The following is a 24,341-nucleotide window of genomic DNA, read 5'->3' as shown; positions in this document are numbered from 1 at the left end:
TGGGAAATCATTCAAATCATTGTGAAATATTTTGAACCTACCTGAAATATTTGCTGAACCTTTGAAATCTTTGTGAAATCGTTTTAAAATAATTAAAATTTTCGTGCCAGGTTTAAAATCTATCGAAAAATTTCGTGAAAGAATTAAATTCTTTGTGAAACCTTTTGAATCTATCTGATATCTTTGTGAAATATTTCTGGACATTTTTTAAGCTTTAGGAAATCATTCAAATATTTGTGAATTTGTGAATTTTTTGTGAACTCATTGAAGTCTGTCAAATCTTTTAAACGTATCAAAACTCTTGGCTAAATATTTGTAATATTTCTGAAACTATTGAAATCTTTGGGAAATGATTTAAGTCATTGTAAAATATTTCGAATCGATCCGAAATCTTTGCGCAATCCATGTAATCTTTGTGAAATCTTTGCCAATATGAATATTATACAGGTATTTAATATGCTTTATTATTGACTATTTACTGTTTATTTATAGTTTATTCTTTATGTACAATTTTCACGTAGTATAATAATATTATACTATGTACAAATTGTGCCATTAATTACTATAATCCATGCCACTGCCCCCACCTAGAAAAAAAAGGCTTCGCCGCTTCTGAGGCCTGGTCCTACCAAGAAAAGGATAAGAATAACGTTAACGCGGTTGACATACAATTCCTGCGCCATTGCGGTGAAACGCTAATGGAAACAATAACGAGTGGGTTGTCAAGAAGTGTGGTGTAAACTTGTAAAGTGTAAACGGTAAAGGAAACGCTGTTTGACAAGAGTGAACAAAATTGGTTGGGATTGTTTGAGCATATTAAGAGAATGAAACAAGAACGACTGAAGAAACTAATAAGATACTAAAAAGCACATGTGAAGAGCTTTACTTGGTGGATATGATTCGAGTAAAGAATGATTATAATCTTACGATGTGATCATCAGCAAACTTGCGTATTTTTGTGTAATTTATGACACATGATGATTTTATGAAGCTCTTCGCTGGGGGTGATTGCTATAGAATTGATCAGCGACCTGAGATTTGGCTTAATGGTACAATAAAAATAATAATATTAAGGCTCTACTGGCAGATTATCGCAGCAATACAATTTACTAAAACAGTGGAATAGGTCGATATCAAGGAATGATTCAGCTGGAATTTTATTCTTTATCATTTTATTTAAACAATAAATGTTCATTTTATCATCAGCTGAAGTAAACTTTAAATCACAACTCAATTGAAATAACTAGTCATAAATTACAATAAACTTTGAAGGTGTCTTAGTTTTTAACAATTATCATTGATACAAACAATAAATAGTTCTTTAAAATTAAACTCGAGAAATTACTATTTCTCATTGGAAAAAATCTTTTTTTCTATTGAAATTTCTTGGAAAAATTCATAAAAGCTAGATAATATTAATTTTGTTATCAAGATTCTACTTTTTTACTTGATCCAACACTTATGTTTTATGTTGCGTTTACCAGGGCCAATATAAGAGCGAACAAAAAATCAAATTAACAACAAGTTGAATCAAATGGAAACAAAAGAATTTTGAAAAAAATAGTTAAATCCTCACCCAAGCAGATGAATTTTCAACAAAATATTTAAGTTTTAAGCAAAAAAGTCGAATTTTTCAAGAAAAAGTTGACTTTTAAACCAAAATCTCAAACTATTCGAATTGAAAATTCAAATAAATATATATACCTACCATAGCGTGAAAAAACAAAAGCGGAGCGGGCTAAATTGAGTTAGTTCCCACCCACCGTCAGCCCCAAAATCTGCGCTATAGAAGAGTTTCACTGTACTTGAAGTTTCAACTAAAAAAGATTCTAATTTTTAACTGAAAAAGATAAATTTTCAACTGAAACTGTGAAAGTTCTATTTTCAGTTAAAAAATTTATTTTTAACCAAAAATTTAACAAATTTTCGAAAACGCAATACATTTTCAACAAAATAATTTAATTTTTAACTAAGTAGTCGAATTTTCAATCAAACTTTAAAAAATAAGAGTTCTTGAAAAAAAGGGAAAATAAAATTTATATTAATTTTTACGAAAATTTGATAGTTAATGTTGTATTTTTAACAAAAATAATATTAATTAAAATATACAGTGAAAATTTGATAAATTTATATAATTTCGTAAAAATGTAAAAACTCATCTTAAAGAGTGGTGAATGATTTTATTTTATTCTTCGAAATTGTTCTCATAATTTGTGAAAAATAAAATAATAATTAACTTATAAAATATTCCTAGGTGGCACATGTATCGAAAATTTTTAAAACAAACAACACATGAAACATAATTCCAGACTTACAAAATAGCGAGCCAGTACAAAAAAAAACAAGAGCTTTTTCCGGGAAAAGTTCTCTGTCCAAACCGTTATAGGTTTTTATGATTTTTATTAGAAACGTTTGCATTCGCCAGAAAATTTTGGCCATAAAAGTGGAAAACTGCAGAAAACCAAAACTCTTGAGTATTGCTGATTTTACCCACAGATGAATTTGGATGTAGAAATTCGATAGCATCGAAGAAAGGCCCACATTCATCCTCGGCGTCAAACCTACCGCTCAGAAAACACGCCTAAGCGAAAATCACGACCGCTCACCCATTCGAGCGCTAACCCACGCCTGCCCGTACTTAACCCTAGAAATCTCGACTATTCGAGAATCAACACCTAGCTGCTGTCTTCAGTCATATTTTAAAACTATTTCCCATCTTTAATGATTTAAATTGATTTAAAAGAAATGAAATAAATATTAGATACTTTAGAATCATTACCCAAAGGTGTGACCAACGCGTTCTTTGCAGATTAAATCGATTAAAATTTCTAGTAATGAATTTGAATAGGATAGAGCGCCCTAAGTGTCTCATAAAATGAGAGGATAATACGAGTTGTAAATCAAATACAGGTCGAGATTTCTTCGATGAAGGCTACATAGGCGTCATAAACCATCCCGCATGCACGACGAATTAATAATATTTTATTAGAGTCGCAGGCTTTACAATTTTGCGTCTTGGAGAATTAAGGCGCATATGAATGAAAAAGAGCAAAATACTGCTACTTTGTAGTCGAATTTTTTAAAGCCAACTTTGTTCTCAAGAGAACTGTTGGGCGGTTATCCCTTCCGTCGCATTCAGGCCTATAAAAGCTGGGACTTTTATGATCGGTTCTGTTACAAAGTTGAGTCTTTGTATCAAAGTCAGTTAAAAAATGAAACGGGAAGAGAAGTCTCAAAGAAAAAAACTCCACGAAGATCAGAGGAGAGGGTATTTTTAGTGGACGTGTGGGATTTGTGATTTTCTAGAGCTGCTCTTCTGTTCGGAAATTTGCGTGAAAATATAAAAATAAAAAGTAAACTCTTTTAGTCATGGTCCTAAAACCTTTCAAGTATCTAGGAAATGTTTGCAATTTGATTTTTACAGAATCGATATTTCAAATTTTTATAGGATTCATTGAAAAGTACAAATTTTACAATGAAAGTAAATTTTGAATAGATCTTAAAGAATTTTTGATTTTAAAGTTTAAACTTGGAGTCTTAGTAGATAAGAATGATCTATAATAATATTACTAGGATATAAAGATGCAGTAAATAAACTTAATTGAGAATCAAAACCTCGATCAGAACTTGATATTTTTAGGAAACAATTTGTAATTACATTGTCTTGTAAACAAATGCACTAGAAAAAATACTCTAAAAAAACCATAAAAGTAAGTTTTATTAATTTTATTTTAAAAAATTTAATCTTTTATATAAATTATAGTGAATGCTTACATTTTCATAAATTTTTTAAAATTAAATTTGTGTGTATAAATAATAATGATAATAAATATTCTACTAACGTAGGTAGGGATATTTAAAGATAAATATTTTATTAATTATTTAATAAATTTAATTTTTAACATTAATTATATCAATTGAAGACTATTAATTATTATTTTTGTATTTCCATGTTATCACTCCTTACGAAAAATAAATATTCACAGGATTATAGGACTTACAAAAATTTGAATGGATTTCTAAAGAACTTTTAAAAATAACTTACATATAATTTGAAGAATTTCCTAGCGATTTCAAAGACGCCTGGGAATTAAACGGTCTTTGTAAAGGACCTTAATGAATAAGGTCAATTTAATTTGCTTTCAAGGATTTAAAATGATTTTTACTTATTTTGACAGATTTTGACCGATTTCCGAAGGAAAGATATAAAGAGATTTTGAGAAATTCGGAACAATATAAAAATATTCAACAATTTTTAAGGAACTCATGAGAACTTTGTGGGGTTGCAAAGGATTCTTACCAAATCTACAGAATTCAAGGGATCTTACAAGAATTACAGGATTTTATTGAATTATCAAAGATTTCAATACTTTCTAAGTATTTAAAAGGATTTTTTTTCTAGAGATTAAATTATTTCGATGAAATTTATTTTCAAGGAGTTTCTAATGATTACTTATTTTGACAGATTTTGACGGATTCCGAAGAGAAGATTCAAAGGGCTTTTAAGATTTGAAAGAATTTCAAGATATTAAAAAAATTTCAAGGGACTTCTAAGAATTAATTAATTTCAGAAGAAATGAAACTATTTCAGAGACACATTTCCACAAGGCGAATTTAAAAATACACTACTTAAAAACTTTCAACGTTGGGACTTAACTTTCAAACGTAAATTTTCAATTTAAAGAATTTTGAAATGCAGTTTTGAAGAATTAAAAACTAAAAGCGTTTAAAGTCGAAAATTTTGAATGAAAAGCGTTTTACATTGATCAACTGTAAATATAAATTATTTAATAATATCTTTTTTAGTTTTGAATACAAACTGTATTCAATTTCAAATTCCACTCAAATATTTTTTGCATTTGAATTGGCAATTCAAATTCAAATTCCTAATTTAAAAAAGATTTTTAATAAAAAAAAGTCTCCTCATTCAACTCAAGAAAAAGCTAAGCATAAAAAGTTCCCTCTTTCCATTCGAGAGAAAATTGGAAATAAAAAGTGCCCCCTTACAATTAAGAGAAACAAAGAAAAACCAAAATTCCCTCCCTTCTAACTCAATCAAAATTGAAGAATTTAAATATTTAAACATTACCATTTTAATTGTTTCATTTGAAATTTTTTTTATTTCTGGGTAAGTGTTAAATTTTTATGTATAAATAATAATTGAACATTTCTGGATTAAGTAAGAACTTCATTTTAACAATTTTACAATTCACATAATCCAAGAAGTACACTTCGATACCGACACGACAGAAAAAAATTAGGACGAAATCGCTTGCTTTTACATTTTCTATAGATTGATTTTTTTACATTCCCGAAATTTTTAGCACAGTTTAAGCAACCATTTGCTAATGGATAAATTCTGTTTAATTAACCCCTTTAACGGGGGAAAAAATTCTTAGCACTTGTGAAAAAAGAAGATTTTTTGCCTGGCCTAAAAACCTTTCCAGTCACAAAAATGCACTAGAAAAAAAATCGCCAAGACCCAGGAATCGAAACTAGAATTACTGAAAATGTTTTTAATTTGAAATTTGTATTTACTATAATTTTTTCCAGCTTATTTCTAAACTAAAAGAGAACATAGATGATTATATAATTTTTGAACAACAGACTATGAAGATAATTTAATAAAATACCAAAATAAGGACTTAAATAGTCAAATGTATTTCCATTTCCGATTCCTGGGTCTTGTCCACTTTTTTCTAGGATATTTTTATGCTATATAAGTAAAAAAATTCGTTTAATCAGTAATTTTATCAATAAATAATTAAATATAAAATTCAAGTCATTCAAAATATCAGGTAAATTTTGGTAAATGTATTAAATTTTAAATTCACCGAAATAGAAAGATTGCAATTGCTATAATAATTAATCTTTTAAATTATATAATTTTTTTATTTAGTGAACATATATTATGTATACATTACTATTCGATTATGGTAGTATTATCAGAGGCTACAGAAAATGATCCAGTAAAACAGTAGACAAAAATGTTTTATAAAATAATAAATTTAAATTTCGAATGAATATATAATAAAAGATATAAATCGTACCTTTGCGAGAAGAATTATATTCAAGTTTCGCTATTTTTATAGTATATTAAACTTTCCTTACTAACGCTAACTATTTATAAACATTTATATACAACTCCATCTATGATTAAAAAAAAGTAAAACAGATCAAAAACACTGCTCTCTATTGAACACTATTGGTTCCTGGCGTTTCCTGCGTGGCTGAAAATAAAATAAATTTGGTTACGAGGATAATATTAAATTTACTAAACGTTTATAACGAATTTTTTAACATTACTAATTTAATTTTCCAAATCGTGAATTTACCAGTTACAATTTTCAGCAAAGAATAAGTATGAAATACTAAACTAATTTTATTTAAAACTTGTAGTTTTTGGCAGTTTTTACTATCAAAACGATATTAATTAGATTGGTCGAATGTAATATTAATAATTTTATTTACCGCTTCTACTTGTATGTAAAATTAATTCAATTCTAACAGAAATAAATTCAAGCTTTAGAAATATTGGTTCAAATTTTTAATAATCTATTAAAAAAATATTAAAAACTAAAATTAAATGTAAATGTTTCTGTTAAGAGGTCATCGATAAATTGGGTGGGGGTATATTGACACTGTTAAGTAATATTTTTAATAAGGAATTTTAACGGATTTCATTGAATTTTATCAGATTTCTGCGGATTCTAGTTATTTAAAAGATTGTAAAGGTTCTCAAAAAGGTATTTTAATTAGTTTTCCAGAATCTCAAAGGATTTCATATAACTTCAAATATTCCGAAGAATTCCAAGAATTGAGGGAATTTACCGTCTAAAAAATTTGAGGAGATTTTCAATATTTTAAGGTATTTACAACGATTTTAATTTATCACACATAATTCAAATAATTTGAAAGATTTTAGGATGTTTAAAAATATTCCAAGGAATTTTTAATATCTTTAAAGAAATATCAAGTGATTTGAAAATATTTGAAATAATATAGGGTATTTTGAAGTCTGCTCAAATTTTTTTGAAGAATTACCAAGCTTAGTTACACTTCGAAAATTTTGTTTTAAATTTTGGAAGATTGGGAAGGATTTTAAGGAATTTTATAATATTTTAATAAAATTTAAAATAATTTATTCACAAGAATTGAGGTATTTTAAAGCATTTCTAAAGATTTTAGAAAATTTGAAAGATCTTTCGAAGTTCTAGAAATTTTAATCAAATATAAAATAATTAAAATGTTCAAAATATTTAAAAATTCTTGTAAAAAATGTAGATTTAAAAAAATTATAAAATGAAATTTGGAAGCTTTTTAAAGAGTTTAAAAAGTTTTATGATTATATTTTTTTTTGCAATTCTAGAGAAAATTTAAATTGATTTCATATTTGAAAAAAATTGAGGAACATATTTTAAAATATTTTGAAACATTTGAAGCAATTTCTGGAAAATTTTTAAATGCTTTTTTATTTTATGAACTTTATCTTCAGAGAATATTTCCAAAAAAAAATCGAAACATTTCAAAATATTTTCATAAATTTTCAAAAATAATTTGGAATATTTTAGGGGAACTTTTTTAATTTTGCAGAGCTTTTTAAAAATTGCTGGGAAAATTACGAATAACTTTTAAAAATATTTAGAAGTTTTTAAAACGTTAAAAAAAAATTAATTTGAAAAAATTTCAGAAAACGTGATACAACACGTAGCTTTTTCCAGATTTCAAAATAAAAATTTTTAATTTTCGAAAGATTTTAAAAGGTTTCAAGAATTAAAAATTGATTTAAGGAGACTATTTTAAAAGATTTAAAAAAAATTAACCAACATTTTAAAAGCTGTTAAAAATAAATCTGGAAGATTTCACGAATAATTCGAGAGTGTAAAAATACCTAAATATGTTTTAAATTATCAGGATTTAATTATATAGGATTCTTTTTTATTTTTCTCGAAAAACTTTGAAAAATTATATTTATATAAGCTTAAAGGGCATGAACAAAGAAACTTAGAAAATAAATAGTTTATCGTTGTATCAAATATTATTTTACCTTTCGAATTATACTTTGCCTACATTTTTTTTATAATTAAAAACTCTTTTTTAGTGAAAAATACAACTAGTTTGTTGACAATTCGTATTTTTTGGCAGAAAATTAATATTATGGGTTTAATGCTAATTTTGTTGTTCTTGAGAATTCGACTATTTTGTTAACAAAATTTATATGAATTAAACTGTTTTTGATTTAAAATTGAAATATTTTTTAATTGCAATATCAACTATTATATTTATCATCGAGAATTGATCTTTTTATTTGAAAATTCAACCACTTGGTTTAAAGAAGAATTCTTTGCTAAAAAATCTTTTTTTTTTTTGGTAGGCGGTTTATCATTTTAATTGAAAATGAACTTTTTTGTTGAATAGTCGAATTTTTTGTTTAAAAATTCAACTATTTGGTTAAAGATAAACGTTTTCTTAAAAATTGGATTTGATATATTTGAAATTATCAACAATCCTTTTGATTTTTTTAAAGAGTAGAAAATGTAGAAAAATCCATATCTCACATTAAATAACTGGAGATACGTACTAATAATTTTTTAGAAATGGTAAAAAATTAAGTTTTTGATGAATCTTTTTCTACTAGAAGACACAATAAGACGCATAATTTATGGATGGCCCCTGAATGAAAATCAAATTCAAGAAAATATTTTCAGTTCATCTAGAATCTAGACGATCGAAAGTATTTAACCAAATTCTTTTATTATTGTCAACTTTTGATTACAGATTTATTGAATTTAAAATGTTTTTACTTTGTGAAACGGGAAAAATTAAATTTTTCTCCAATCTTAATATTTGCCATGTTAATTGGTGTTCCTCTTACCTTTGTAGGAATATTCTAACGCAGTGGCGATCGTTCGCATATCGCCTTCGATACTTCGAGCCCAATTTTCAGCATCTCCAATTTCCTTCAAAGCACTCGAAAAAGACTCAACTAGATTTAGCCATGACTGAGTTTGTTTAGCAAAATTTGTTGCACTATATTGCAACTGTTTGGCTTCAGCGTCGAGTTTCTTTTGATTCAAATATGCTTGGGCAACCCTAAAAGAAAATATCTTTACAATAAATTTAAATAACTAAACCGCACGATACATAGGATGGCCAGATATCCTGATTTTCAACATAAAAGTCACATTCTTCACCAAAGAAATGAATTCTTAGCTAAAATTATAAATGTTCAACGAAAAAAAAATTAATTTTCAACAAAAAAAAGACGATTTTTAACAAAATATATGAATTTCCAACTAAAAAAGAATCATTTTTAACCAATATGAAATAATTATATTAATAGTTTAAAAAATTAATTTTTAACCATAAAAAAATAATTTGGAACACAATTTTTGACTATCCAAAGAAAAATATGATTTTTTCACCAAGAAGATTATTACTAACACAAACGACGATTTTTCAACAAAAAAAAATAAATTTTGCACGAAATAGTTGAATTTTAAAAAAAAAAAGTAAAAAAAAAAGAAAGAATTTTCAATAAAACGGTTCATTTTTTCACCAAAGAAATTAATTTTTAGCTAAATATTAAAAATGTTCAACGAAAAAAAATTAATTTAAAGAAAAGGCCATTTTTAACATAATACATGAATTTTCCACTAAAAAAGATAAATCTGTAAACAAAAATGAAATCATTATATTAATAGTTTAAAAAATTAATTTATAACCATAAAAAAATAATTTGGAACACAATTTTTGACTATTCAAACAAAAAGATTATTTTTTCACCAAGAAGATTATTACTAACACAAACGACGATTTTTCAACAACAAAAATCAATTTTCCACGAAATAGTTGAATTTTCAATAAAACGGTTCATTTTTTCACCAAAGAAATCAATTTTTAACTATAACCATGAATCTTCTACAACAAAAAATTATTTTGAACATTATGTGACACATCTGATTTACAACAAATTTTCAACAACAAGAAAAATTAATTTTTAACAAAACTAAATAATATTAAATATTTTAATTTCAAACCAAAAACGGTTTAATTCAACCAAAAAAGATGAATTTTCACCGAAAAATGATACATTTTTAGTTTAAAAATTAATTTTAAATCGAATTTAAAACAAATAGTTACATTTTCTAATTAAAAAATGAATTTTTAACGAAGCAGTTTCACTTTCAACTAAGGTGTCGAATTTTCAACGAAAAATGCAATAAGTAATTGATATTTCAATGGAAAAATATTTTATTTTAGATTTTTAGTTAAAATATTAATTTTAAACCATTTGCAATCGAATTCACAAACAAATAGTAAAGTTTTCTAACAAAAAAATGAATTTTTAAGGAAGTAGATCCACTTTCAACTAAGGAGTTGAATTCTCAACGAAAAATGTAATATGTATCTGATATTTCAACCAAAAAAATGTAATTTAAAACCAAAAACAGTTTAATTCAAGTAATGAAGACAAAGTTGCAATAAAAGACAAATTTTCAACAAAATAAATAAATTTTTCAGTAAAAAAGATATATTTCAAACCCAAAATGGAATAGTTTCATTTTTAATTTAAAAATTAATTTTCAACCAATTAAAAACGAATTTTTAAGAAAACAGTTACATATATAATCCATGAAATGAATTGTCAATTAAAAAGATCAGTTTTTCACTAAGAAGACTTATGTTCTGCTACAAACGACGAATTTTTAACAAAATGCAGGCATTTTCAACCGAATAGTTGAATTTTCAACTAAAGAAGATAAATTTTCAACCAAACAGAAAGTAGTTTAATTTCCAAACCACAAAAAAAAGAATCATCTAAAAAAAATACTTTTAAACAAAATAGTTAAATTTTTTCCCAAATAAATTAATTTTCCACTCTAATAATAAATATTCAATAACAAAATTAGTTTGAAACTAAATAGTTGAATTTTTCATTAAAAGGATGAATTTTCAACTAAATACATGAATTTTCTTTCAAAAATGATACATTTTCAACCAAAAATGGCATAGTTATATTTTTAACCTAAAAATTAATTTTCAACAAAATACATACATTTTCAACTTAACAAGAAAAATGTTAAACCCAAATCAAAATATTAAAAATTTTACTTAAAAAATAATCTTGAACCAATTCAAAACCAATTTCTAACAAAATAGAATTTCGACAAGAAAACATGAATTTTTAACAAAGTAGTTCCACTTTCAAGTAAGAAGTTGAATTTCAATGAAAAATGTAATAGTTGATATTTCAAATAAAAAATATGTTACATTGAAACCAAAAAGGGTTGAATTAAACCAAAGAAAACGAATTTATAATAAAATAGTTCAAAATCCTGGATAAACAAGAATTATTTTTCAAACAAAGCAGTTGCATTTTTAACCTATATAAGACCAAATTTAAACAACAAATGAATTTTTTAACCAATTTGACGAATTTTCTACAAAACGTTGAAAATTTCAACAAAAAAGGTTATATAGGACCAAATAGTCGAATTTCGACACAAAAAGATAATATTTCCACCAAAAAGATTGACTATTGTTTTTTACTAAAATTGTTGAATTTCGAAAAAAAAAAGAAAATTATGTGTTCATTCTATAAGTTTATACGTTATATAAATATTTTTCTCGAAATGAATATTTTTATTTCAATAACTGAGCCTCTGGACAGTATAAGGGAATTTAAAATCTAGCTGCTCGTTCTGGCTGGTCCCTGATACTTCGAAATTTTTTTGTTAAAAATTAAAACTTAAAAACTGCATTCAAAACTGTATAGGAAATTCTGTGCCATATTTATTTTTCTTCAAAAATGCTTGCATTTTTTGTAATGAACAGGAAAAATGGTATTTTTGTAAAAATAAAATTTGTCAATTTTGTCACTTCATCTCGCTCCATCTGCCCAAAACGATTTTTTTTAAATGGAAAAATTTTATTAAGAAAAAGAAGAAGAAATGTTTATTAGGATATAATAAAGTTTTTTTTTAGAAAGTTTCACGTAAGTCGATCTAATAAAAAAAAAATTGCCCGTACTGAATTTTCTTTTCTCAGCAAATGTAAGAATCTAAGAATCACCTTTCAGTAGATTCTTTCTGTTTTCACCAGAATAAAGTAGACTTATTTGCTAATCATAAATTTTCAAACAAAATATTCAATATTCAATCCCAAAATATGAATTTTCATCAAAAAAGATAATTGACAACTAAATACTTAAAGTTTCTACCAAGATCGTTACATTTTCACGAAAAAAAATAATTTTCACAAATTAGTTATTTGTCAACACAAAAGTTCTTTTATAAAAAATCAGTTAAATTTTCTACCAAATTTATGAAAGTTTAAATGAAAAAGACACATGTTCTACGAAACAGTTAAATTATCAACCCGAAAAGATAAATTTTCAAATCATAACGTTGAATTTTGAACCAAGAAGATTAATTTTCAACCAAAAAAAGACAAAACTTCAACAAAATATATGAATTTTGAATCAAATATGCATTCAAAAAATCAGGAAGTCTGGTCACCCTAGGAATAGAAAAAAACTTACCCAACATTTAGATGATCCACTAAAGCCTGGGTTAAATTATTTGCAGCTTGCACAGCTTCCTTTCGTTTTTGCTCTACAAAGAGGGAATTTTAATTAGTATTCTAGTTAGTTAATAAATCTAATCTTATATATGATTATTTACAAAATCTACAACATACTGAATATTTACCTTGTCTCTCTTTCCTCGCAGCTTGCTTACTTTGATGTTCTTTCACGATGGATGATAACATTTTGTTTAAATAAAACAAAAAAATATTACAATAATTGTTCCTTGTTAATTACATTCAGAATAAACAATTTATGAACAATCTTTTCTTTATTACTGTGCCTAACCTCAAAATGTTACTGTCTAAAGTCAAAACTAAAGTGAGGGGTAGAGGGCGCGCTTTTCATCTGGCGGGATTTTTCAAATGTGGATAGTTAATAGAATTCATCAACAAACTCTTCTTTCAAAATAACTTTATTTAATTAAATCAATTCTTATTTTGTCATGGAATTAATTGAATCGCAGGTTTAAAATAAGGAAAATAAGATATTTCGAGAAAATGTTTTAAACAGTTTTTCAAAATCAAAATATTTCGATATTAAAATTACGTTCAGCCTTTACTACGGTGGTAAAACCAAATTTTATTTTTTAAATATACCCCACTTGTGTTAGAAAAATTCGATAAACGACTAGTTTCAAGCATTTTAAAAATAATTGTAGATTATTTAACCAATGTTTTTCCAGTAAACCGTGAAAAGTTATTCTTTTTCGGTATAAATGATATAGTAGATTAAGTAAATTAATGCAAGAAATATTTTTTATTTTAACATATTGTGCATTTTTAAAAACCATTTCTATGTATATATTTTTTTGCCTATCAAATCGTGAAAGGTTAGTATTTTCTAGAATTAATGACCCGATTAAAAAATGTTAAAAGAAATATATTTTTTACGGATATTTGACAATTAAAAAAAATCCTGTAAATCGTAAAAAGTTATTATGTGCAAGTAATGATGCAATTAATTAATTTTTTAGTGAAAGACAATTTATAATTATTTAAACAATTAAAATCACCTGTTGCTGTTCATAGGGAAGATGGAGAAAATTCTAATTTTTTCTAATATCTTACAAAATTTCAATTATTAATCATTAATTTCTTATCTCAACGAAATTGATCTGAAAAAAACTACCACACGCAAATGAAAAAAATTGTTAATTCTTTGAAATTTTCGGTATAAGTTCTGACATAAAATATTCAATAATAAGCGACATAAGATATGCGAAAAAACTAGGATTTTTTCCACCTTTCCTATGGGATAAAACCCAATAAAAAAGTATCAATTACTAAAATAACTTCAGTGTCTTCCAAAAAACAGCACTCTTAAAATTTAGTTAATGTTGATTAATTAAAAAACAGAGAATGTTTTTATCCGGAAATCGAGTAAGGGTCCCTTTTAGAAACATCCAATTTTTAATTTTTAAATATAATTTTATAAAATCCAATTCAAAGTAAAATTTCATTCACGTACTTTATTACATTTTTCATTTTAAAATTAGATTTCTATGTACTCAAAAATTAGGAAAAATTTTTCAATGTTTATTTTTTTGCTAAAAGGACAGGAAAGTTTTTTTATTCTTAACCTTAACATAATCAGAAGACATCCTTCTTGTTAGAAAATAACAAATTCTTCAAATATAATTTTGGCCGTTTTAATGAAAGAAAAAAATTCCCTGGTCATTTCCCGCTTGGCAAACATTTTTCGCGGTCAATGAAACTTAAAAATTTGAACTCTAAAACTAAATTTTTTTTTCGTTTGAACCAATAAAAACGGAGCTGCAAATTAAAGCACTCAAAATAGAACTCTTTAATTTTAAACTTTTAAAATTGAAGCTTAAAAATCTTTTAGTTCCAAAATGCTGTATTTAATTGCTCAATACTTTACACGTATAAAATTGAAGCTACTAAATTTTTTAAATGAATAATTTTAAATTAAATGCAGTTTAACTAAAAAAATTTACAATCTTTAACATTTATAAATTATAGAGTCCAAAGATTCAGATTCATTTCCAAAAATATCATAAATTCACATTATAATTTTCAATGATTTAAATAGAGGAATCAATAACTGAATTAAGCATTTTTCGAAATTATAAGCAAGAAGCATTACAAATTGAAAGATTACATTTTTTTTAGAAACTGAACACATCCTAAATTACTAGCTAGATTATTTTCATTTTAAACAGTATGAAAATTCTTAAAATGCTTCAAAAATTTATTTCAAAATCTTAAAAAATCATGATTTTTCAAGTTCTATATTATTTTTGTCATTTTTTTTCAGAACTTCTAAACATCTTTTAAAGTGATTCGAACCTGCTAAATAAAAAAAAAACTCTTTAAAATCTTCCACATTGAGATTTGAAAATGTTGTAAATTTTTTAAAACATTCTCTTCAAAATTAATTTTTGAAAATAAAAAAATCATTTTCAATTTTCCTATGAATCTTAATTAAGGAATTCTTTTTTATACTTTTAAAACCTTTCACAAATCTAATTATTTTCTAATCATTTTGCATGATTTCAAAACTTTTTAGTCTCTACAACTTACTCGAATTATTTGTAATAAAAATTGGTGTTTATTTGTTATTTATTCATCAAAAAGTAAGAAATTGACTTAAACATGAAATTTTTTCTAAATAAAACAATATTAAAATTGCAGTTTTGAATATTTGATTTATAATTAATGATTTTCAAGGATGTCAGATATTTCTCAATATTAAGGAATTATTCTTTTTCTTAATAAAATTTTTTTGAATTGAATGGTTTGAAAATGGAGTATTGTAGACTAAAAAAATATTTTAAATTTAAAATTATGATCATGTTTTATTATGTTTATAAAATTTTAATCGGGCGTTCACATTTATTTACCTATAGTTTGCAATTGAAATGTTGAATTAATTCCGAATCGTCTTGAAAAATCTTGAAAGATATTATTCAATTTTTAATCTTAAAAGTACATTTCGATTTTGAAGATTATTAATTAATTTATATTCCCAGTTCTTCAACTGAAAAGGTTTTTATCAGATTTCAAATGCTTCCAATTTTTAATTGTTCAAGTATAAAACTAAAGTTTTAAATTCTTTAAATTAAAATGTACGCTTAAAATTTAAAACCTAAAATGGATATTTTTTAAACTGAAAGATTGTTCAATTACGCATTCTAAACTGAATATAGTAATTGAAAAGCATAACAATTTAACTAATTTGTTGAAAAAACGGTTGAAATCAAAGTTCATTTCCCGGTCCACCGTCCATCCCGGATAATTTGTTTTTTTTGCAAAACTAAAAATAATTAATATAATGTCTAAAATTGGAATAAATGCATATTTTTGTAAAACAAAATATAAACAAATAGAAAGAGAGCTTATAATCTATAAATAAGTAAACATTCATATTTACCATAAAACTTCTTTTATTCCAGAATACTTATGTTTACAGATAGAAAAAACTGTTCCCGAAGTTTAGACAAAAGCATCATCTGCCACTTCTCTTCATCGATAGAAAATTTCAACGAAATGTGATTTCAAAAAAAAAAACTTTCTGAAACTATCAATTTGCTTCAAAATTAAAATAAAACCCCGCCGAAAATGTATTTTCAAAAAGGCAAAAAACCTTCTTTCCTCAAATAAAAAGACTTCAGATTTTTCTTTGGTTAAAAAAATTCATTTAATTTTCAAATTTAATCTTCTCTGCAGCTGATGCAATCAAATCCACATTCTTTTACACAAAAGTCGACTTAAAACTAAGGTATTTTCGAAGATTACTAATTAATCTATAATATTCGCCGACAGATGAATGCAGACGCAGCTTCTTACTGTATTAAAATGTGAATTTATGAAGATTTGGTAAAAACAGTGATGCGTCTATAATGCAAACTATACTTTCGATAATACGTCAATATCGAGATGGAGGTAGGATGGTGGAGGGACGGGATATGGAAAAAGGAGAAAAATATTTATTTGTTCTTGAAAAAAAAAAAAGATCTTTACGTCGTTATGAGAAAAAAAAATATTTAAAAAAAAACGGATAAAGAATATGATCATTATAATTTTGAGCGCACCTTCGGCACTCACCCCTACCTAAGAAAAAAAAAATTCGATGACTCTTGATTACTTTCGTTAATGTTCGGCCAGTTTCACCCCCAACCACCGACTTGTCCGGGTCAGGGGCTCGACGCCCAACGATTCTTTTTTTCTCTTGAGGCTTGCTCGTAGCTCTTCAAGGCCGGAATTGAATGGGATTCGGATCATATTCTTTGTCACAAGCGCGAAAAACCTTCGGATCTTGAAATTCGAGCAAGAGAAACATCTTCAGAAATCTTGTCTTCAACTCTTTTTCTTTGCAAAATTTTCATATTTTCAGAGTGAAACTTCAAACTTCCCTCTATCATCCAATACCTCTTGATTCAAAACCTTATAAACAAACAAACATGTTAGAGAACATACGCCTACTTCTACACTTTTATTTGTTTATTCATTCATTTATTTATTTACTTATTATCACCTTAAATAATAATTTACTTATGAGGTACCAACTTTATCAGATAGTCATTTACAGAAATTGGTACCTTACTGCACAATTGGCTGGAATACAATTTAGCAAAAATATCGCCGCAAGTTGTATACAAGACAAAAAAAGCCAGCAATCGTATTCCAACCTTTACATCGTAGTTTTTACGATTACAATATCTGCAAGAAAGCCTTATCATCAAACGCGCGATTCATCAGTGTCCATGTGTGAAGATAAGGCTTCGGTATCCATTCTAACCTTTCTATTTTGTGCTGCATTTTTTCTCGCTCTTTCTCTCTCTCTCTCTCTTTCTCTCGAGTCCCCGTCATGGTCAATTTGGGTTAAAAAAATAATAAACTGCCGAATTCGTGAAACGCAGTCGAGCACAACTAGGAAAGGTGAGAATAGCGACAACTAGAAAGTAGAGTTTGACCCCTTATACAGTGAAAGAAGAAAAGGGGGGTCAAAGGGTCAAGTCACACAAATGGCTCCCACAACACCTGGCCCCTCGCATCACACTCGTGTCACTTAATACCGACCTGAAATTCATTAAGCAACAAAAACTATGATTTTTCGACCCAGGTTACGAGGTGCACTTAGCAACTACTATATCGCATTTCTCGATGCTCCTGTCTTCCACTCTCGTTACTCACTCATTAGATGATTACTTTTTTTTCTTTTCTCTTTTTTCCATTAAAATCTATCAATGTAGACAGTTTACAAAAATATGATCCGGGTCTTTTGACAATTTTGGAAAACTTGATAAAAACAGGGTGTCTACTAAAAAGTTCAAAGAAAATCGAGTGAAAGGCGCTTCAGGGTTGCTACAGAAATACGGTTTCGAAATTCCATCACTTTTCCAGACTTACTCTTTTCAAAAATGCATTCTATTCTCCCGGTCAACTAAAAGTAATATATTCATATTTGTCGCAAAATGCAAACGATTCTTTTAAATCATCACGTTCATTCTAAAAATCATTTAACAAAACAGAGCAAAAAATTGCAAATAAATTAATTTTCAAATAAAATTATGAATCTTCAACTGAAATAGTGGAATTTTAAAGCAAAAAAAAGATGAATTTTCAACAAAAAACTACAATTAAAAAAAAGGCATGAATTTTAACAATCTAGTTGAATTTCAAATCAAAGGAGACCAATTTTCAACCAAATATTTTAATTTTGAACTAGAAAAGATATTTTCAAACGAAAATGTAATAGGTACACTTTTAGTAAAAAAAGAAAAACAACAATTTTCCGTTTAACTGACGAATTTACAACTAAAATGACGAATATATAATAGTTTAATTAAAAAGAAAAAGAAAACTGAGTTTTCAACTAACACAATGAATCTTCAACTTAAATAGTTAAACTTTCAACAATACAAATAATTTTTACTAAAAAAGATAAATTGTCAACCAAAACTTAAATAAATAATTTATAAATTTAAAAAATACCTAAAAATAAATTGAAAAAAAAATAAAAAAATACCAAATAAATTAATTTTTAACTAAAATTACGGAATATTATTATTTTAACATTTTTCATTATATTTTGTATTATCATTCTCAGCTTAGGAAAAAAGCATTATTTTCAACCACAAAAGAAACAAATTTTCAATAAGAAATAGCTCATTTTTCAACAAAAGAAATGAATTTTTAATTTAAACAATAAATATTCAATAAGAAAAATTAATTTTCAACAAACAAGTTTATTTTACAATCAATTAAGTTTATTTATAGTCATTTTTCAAACAAAATACGTGAATTTTTAACGAAATAAATGGATTTTTAATTTTAAAATACCAAATTTACACCTAAATTGATCAATTTTGAATTAGAAAAAGGTACATTTTCAACCCAAGTGGAACGCATAAATTATCTGTTCAAAGAATTGACTTTCAAGCAAACTGACCAATTTTTAACTAAAATGATGAACCTTTAACTAGAATAGTCGAATTTTATGCCTACCAAAAAGATTACTTTTCAACCCACAAGATTAATTTTGCACAAAAAGACGAATTTTCCACAAAGTTCATGAATTAAAAAAAAATTGTTTAGTTTACAATTAAAAATATCAATTTTTCAACCCACAAGATTAATTTTCCACAAAAAGACGAATTTTCCACAAAGTTCATGAATTAAAAAAAAATTGTTTAGTTTACAATTAAAAATATCAATTTTTCAACTAAATACTTTAATTTTCACATGAAAAATATCACTTTTCCAGTAAATCGTTGAATTAAAAAAAAAGAAACAGTTTTCTACAAGAACTCTGAATCTTCAACTGAAATAGTTAAAACTGAAAAAAGACTAAAAAAGGTAAATTGTCAATTAAAACTTAAATAATTCATTTTTAAGTTAAAAAAAATTTTTTTGAGGAATTTTGAATGAATTTTAAATTAAAATAATGAATTTTCAAAAAGAAAAATTAATTTTCAACAAAAGAGTTTATTTTTCAATCAAGTAAATTTATTTATACCCTAAAACATGAAGTTTCAACTAAAATGATGAATATTTAAGTTGAATACTTGAATTTTCAACAACAAAAAAGAATTCTTAAACAATGCGATTAACTTTCAAAGAAAAAAATAATTATCTACCAAAAAGTCTATTTTAAAGAAGTCGTTTTATCAAGCAAAGTAGTGCATTTTTGAACGAAATTAATTAATTTTTAATTAAAAAAGCTCAAATTTACATCCAAAATGGTAAATTTTGAACTAGAAAAGATCCCTTTTCAATTGAAAGCGGAACGGTTAAATTTTCAGCCGAAAAAATAAACTTTCAACCAAAATGATAAATTTTTAACTAAAATTATGAATCTTTAATTATTTAGTCAAATCATAAATACCATTTTTCAAGTAAATAGTTCAATTTTCACCTTAAAAAGTTAAAATTTCAAACAGAAACAGAATAGTTGAATTTTTCGTTAAAAATGTAATTTTTTGACAAACAAAAAATCGGATTTTCAATTGAAATGATAAATCTTCCCACACAAAAATTAATTTTTAACAAGTTGAATTTTTAAGAGAAAAGAAAGGTAAATTCCAAAAGAGAAAATGTACACAAAATATATATTATAATTGAGAAATATTTCCTCTTTATGAATAAATAGTACGTAATTCTCAAAAATCATACTCAAAATAAACTTTAGAGTTGAAACAATTTTTGAACAGTAGTCATTCAGCCGGACGGATTTTGAATCTGGATTTAAACACTTTCTTCTAAACTTTTAAAAGTGCAAAATTGAATTATTTTTAAATAAAAGATGTTCATAATTTACATTAATTTTGAAATTCAGTTACACTCGTTTTGATAATGTTAAATCTGAAATTATTAATTTTTTAATAATTTATTTACAGCCAAAAATGATCTCTCGAAACAGAGAAAATAGGGGTAAGTTCCATGAAAATAATTCTTTCAAACAAAATTAATATAGAAAAAATATTGAAAATTCCCAGGAAAGAGACGAAATTTTAACAAAAAGAGTTGAGTTTTCAAGTTCAAAAGTCGAATGGCTTAAAGAAAGTTGACTTTTAAACACGAAAAATTAATTTTAAATCAAATATACCAAACAATTGATTTTTCAAACTATGAATGTTACTTTTCTACCATAAAGGATGACTTTCTAATCCACAAGACGAATTTTCTATAAAAAAATATGACTTTGGAACAAAATAAGCGAATTTTCTACCTAATATATAGTTGAATTTTTAAGCCAAAAAGACATGAAAGTTGAATCATCAGTCTGAAAAGTTAAATTTTAAATAAATAGATAGTTTTAAATCATGAAAGATGAATTTTCAATGAACCAACTAAAAATGTCAACATAAGGGATGACAAGTTGAATGTTCTTATTGATTCTTATAGGGAAAAAATTGTTTAAAAAAGAGGAATAATGAAAAGAGTACGAAGACTGTAAATGAATTTGAAATTAATCCATTTTAAACGCCAACGACTAAACAATGCCCAACTGTTAAATCTTGTAATTTGAGAAAAGTAAAACTCTGAATGCGGATTAACGAAATTAGAAACTGTTTAATTTCAAACGCTAATAATTTAAAAAATTCTAAACATTAAGCTTTAATGTGAAACTATTCAATTTACAATGTTCTAAACTAAAATGATACAAGTTTTTCTTGATTGGATTTTCAATTTTTAAAATTTCATTGTAATGAAAATTGAAACTAAGTCTAAAAATTCACATGATCAGAGCTTTTAAATGTATGATTTTTTTTAAATACATGTAAAGGGGTTTTCAGTAATTATACAATCTCAAACAATTCTCACTTATTTCATTAGAAAATCTTCGCAAAATCTGGAATTATAATCATATTATTTTTATTAGTAAAAAAATCAGTTCGTAAATTTAAAATTGGCCTTTAAAGTACTAAAATAATTATCAAAACTAAAATAGGCACCTAACACTAAAAAAAAAAAAAATTCCAGTCATTTTTTCAAAATTTCACCACTTCCCAAACTTTTAAAAACTTCCACAACTTTTCCAGATCTTGTAGCAACCCCGCACTTCTATTTTCAGCGATATTTTTTTTATTTAGAATTAGTTTCTACTTCAGTTGCGTGTTCTTAAATACAGCGATAAAAAAAAACCCTGAGGCAATTTTCCAATATTCCTTGACATTTCCGTATTTTGTAAACATAAAAATGTCATCTATCTGAAGAATCAATCAAGATTATTAAATTAATAAGATTGAAAATAAAAAAAACACCCAATTAAAAGTTAAAACGGCTATTACTTTTTTTTTAAAACCGTTGAGTCTATAGCTCAATATTTCACAGCTCTTGTTTTTTTAGCATAAAAAATATAATTAACGCCCAAATCTGTTTCTGACTACTCTTTTTATACCAAGACAATATCACAGCTGATTAATTATAATGCATGAATTTATAGAAAATTAGGAACTATAAAAAAAAAAAAATAGCAAAAATTAGTAAAAATTGTCCACTCGCTAATTAATTGCAGTAATTCTTCGAGACTTAAGAGCAGAAAATTCTAGAGGAACTGAAAATAAGAGACTGGAAATCCGTAGAGAATAAATAATTACATCGCCTCATAGTGACGTAGACTGTCTGCATTGTAGTATGAATTTTTATGCGAAGAGCGATCGGACTTACGTGGTGAGTACGAGCGAGACCTGGACCTTTCGTAGCGAGAAGAGCGCTTTCGGTAGTAGGGACTTGGTGAACGACCTCGGTAGCTTCCTCTGTGACTACTCCTGTAAAAAATCAAAAGTACAATAAATCAGAAAAATTGTACTTATTTTGGAAATTTTCCTAATAATTGAAGACTTGTGGGGGCTCAATTCAAAGATTAGAAATAGCGTAAATAGTGTCTCAATTCAGGGCGGCCATTCCCGGTCAACTAAAAGGAACATATTCATATTATCCGCAAAATACAATCATTTATTTTAATTCATTACGTGCATCATAAACATTCTTCAACACAACAGAGCAAAAAATTGCAAAATAAATGAATTTAAAAAAAATGGTTAAATGTTTCACTGAAAAATATCAATTCCCCCCCCCCCCCCCCCCCCAAAAACGGAATAGCTCAACTTTCAATCGGGGAAATTAATTTTCAAACAAAAATATATATGTTTTCAACAAAATAGTTCAAGTTTGAATCAAGTGATGAATTTTAAAATAAAATGATGAAACTTCAACTGGAATAGTTAAATTTTCAACCAATAAGATGAATTTTCAACTAAAATGAAAGATATTTAACTCCAAAATTTGAATTTCCTACCAAAAAGATGAATTTTCAAATAAAATGGTAAATTTTCTAAGAAAAAAATAATTTTGTTTGAAAAAATACATGAATTTTTAACGTAATAAATCAATTTTTAATTAAATAAGACAAATTTTCAACCAAATAGTTGAATTTTGAACTAAAAAAAATATATTTTCAACAGAAAATGGAATAGTTACATTTTTGTAATTTTTTTTTTAACTAAACATAAGAGTTTTCAAGTAAATAAATGAATCTTTAACTGTAATAGCTTAATTTTGAAACAAAAAAAAAAAGTAATTTGAACTAAAAAAGATCAATTATCAACCAAAACTTAAATAATTAAATTAGTAGTTAAAAAAAAATTATGTTCAACAAAAAGATGAATTTTTACCTAGAACTATGAAATTTTTAATTGGAATACGTTAAGTTTCAATTTAAGACAATGCTTTAAAAAACTAACTTTGAACAACAACAAAAACTAAATGAAAAAGATCATTTTGATCCAAAAATTGAATATAATTAAATTTCTATTAAAAAATGAATGTTTAACCAAAGACTTGAATTTTTATCTAAAATTATGGATTATTCAAATGGAATAATACTTATATTTTGAGCTAGAAGCCAAATAATTTTTAAAAAATTCACCGAAATAGTTATATTTTCGACTAAAAATTCCTGATAATAAAAAAAAGGCCAACAAATAGCTCATATTTCTACCCAAAGAAGGAATATTTAATTAAAATTATGAATTTCAAACAAAAAAAATGTTAAACAAGAATTTTTTAATTGAAATTGTCTAATAAAAAAGTAAAAAAAGTAAGTTTGATAAAAAGTAAATCAACTTTTACGTCAAAGTATTTAAATGATGAAAACTTGCATTTACTGCGATCAGAAGTTTTGTTTTTAATAGTTTAAAAATTCTTAAAAAGCTTCAAAATTGTATTCTAAAATCTTGAAAAAAGGCGTTTGTTTTAACGTTATAATCAGGAAATTTCTTAATTTTGAACTGATACCGAATCGTTTTGTAACACCACTTTTATTATTATTATTCACTTTTTAATCCTCAAAGTATAGTTCAAATTTAAAATCAGTATAATTGGTATTACTAGTTGATCAAACAAAATTTGTTTATCCAAAAGCGTCGATTTCAAACGCTTCTAGTTTTCAATTTTTTAAGTCTTTAAAAAGATATTTTTTAAATGAAAGATTTTCGAATAACGCAATATAAACTGAACAATATCATAACTGAAACATATAGTATAAGAACTCAACTAATTACTTTTAAAAAATTGTTAAAATTTCCAGTCAAAAATAAATTCACTGTCACTTCGCGGTTTCTTAAAATTCCCGATTTCCCGTTCCTTGTGTGAAAATAGTGCGATCACATTTTTCAACTATTAAGGTAGTTGGCCAGTGAAGTTCGTTTGAGTTGCGCAGTCCGAGATTCTCATTTGACTAGAGCATTCCTGCGCAGACGCAGTCGATGCTACGTCACGGC

The 24,341-nt window shown here is 25.7% G+C and overlaps 2 protein-coding genes across 6 annotated transcripts in view; both read right to left on the bottom strand.

The window, feature by feature from the left end:
• Positions 1–5,871: 5,871 nt before the first annotated feature.
• On the bottom strand, positions 5,872–12,917 carry LOC117174559 (biogenesis of lysosome-related organelles complex 1 subunit 1). Its single transcript, XM_033363770.1, has 4 exons — positions 12,714–12,917; positions 12,545–12,617; positions 8,876–9,093; positions 5,872–6,230 (listed from the first exon to the last, which is right to left on the bottom strand). Exons 1-4 carry the CDS (start codon positions 12,772–12,774, stop codon positions 6,193–6,195), a joined length of 390 nt encoding a protein of 129 aa, XP_033219661.1. The 5' UTR covers positions 12,775–12,917; the 3' UTR covers positions 5,872–6,192.
• A 3,310-nt stretch (positions 12,918–16,227) lies between these two features.
• LOC117175686 (transformer-2 protein homolog beta-like) overlaps positions 16,228–24,341 on the bottom strand; it is a 29,090-nt gene continuing 20,976 nt past the window's right edge. For 3 of the 5 annotated variants that reach the window (XM_033365423.1, XM_033365420.1, XM_033365422.1), the window contains 2 exons: positions 22,228–22,328; positions 16,228–16,998 (listed from right to left, as the gene is read on the bottom strand). In XM_033365423.1, the coding sequence (XP_033221314.1) occupies positions 16,973–16,998; positions 22,228–22,328 (127 nt within the window). In that variant the 3' untranslated portion in view covers positions 16,228–16,972. Of the gene's footprint in view, positions 17,635–22,227; positions 22,329–24,341 lie in introns of all 5 variants that reach the window. The other 2 variants (XR_004467483.1, XM_033365421.1) reach the window with 2 other exon arrangements.

Source organism: Belonocnema kinseyi, chromosome 6, assembly GCF_010883055.1.
Source record: "Belonocnema kinseyi isolate 2016_QV_RU_SX_M_011 chromosome 6, B_treatae_v1, whole genome shotgun sequence".
In the NCBI taxonomy this organism is placed as follows: Eukaryota; Metazoa; Arthropoda; class Insecta; order Hymenoptera; family Cynipidae; genus Belonocnema; species Belonocnema kinseyi.
This window is presented reverse-complemented; position numbering and strand designations above follow the sequence as displayed.

What these genes read in the sequence shown, in the direction of transcription:
- LOC117174559 (XM_033363770.1), bottom strand. Translation starts at nt 12,774, where the DNA reads ATGTTATCATCCATCGTGAAAGAACATCAAAGTAAGCAAGCTGCGAGG. An exon ending in TGCGAGGAAAGAGAGACAAG is followed by an intron (nt 12,618 to 12,713) that starts GTAAATATTCAG and finishes CCCTCTTTGTAG; the next exon opens with AGCAAAAACGAAAGGAAGCT. An exon ending in GTTAGAATATTCCTACAAAG is followed by an intron (nt 6,231 to 8,875) that starts GTAAGAGGAACA and finishes TTTTATTTTCAG; the next exon opens with CCACGCAGGAAACGCCAGGA.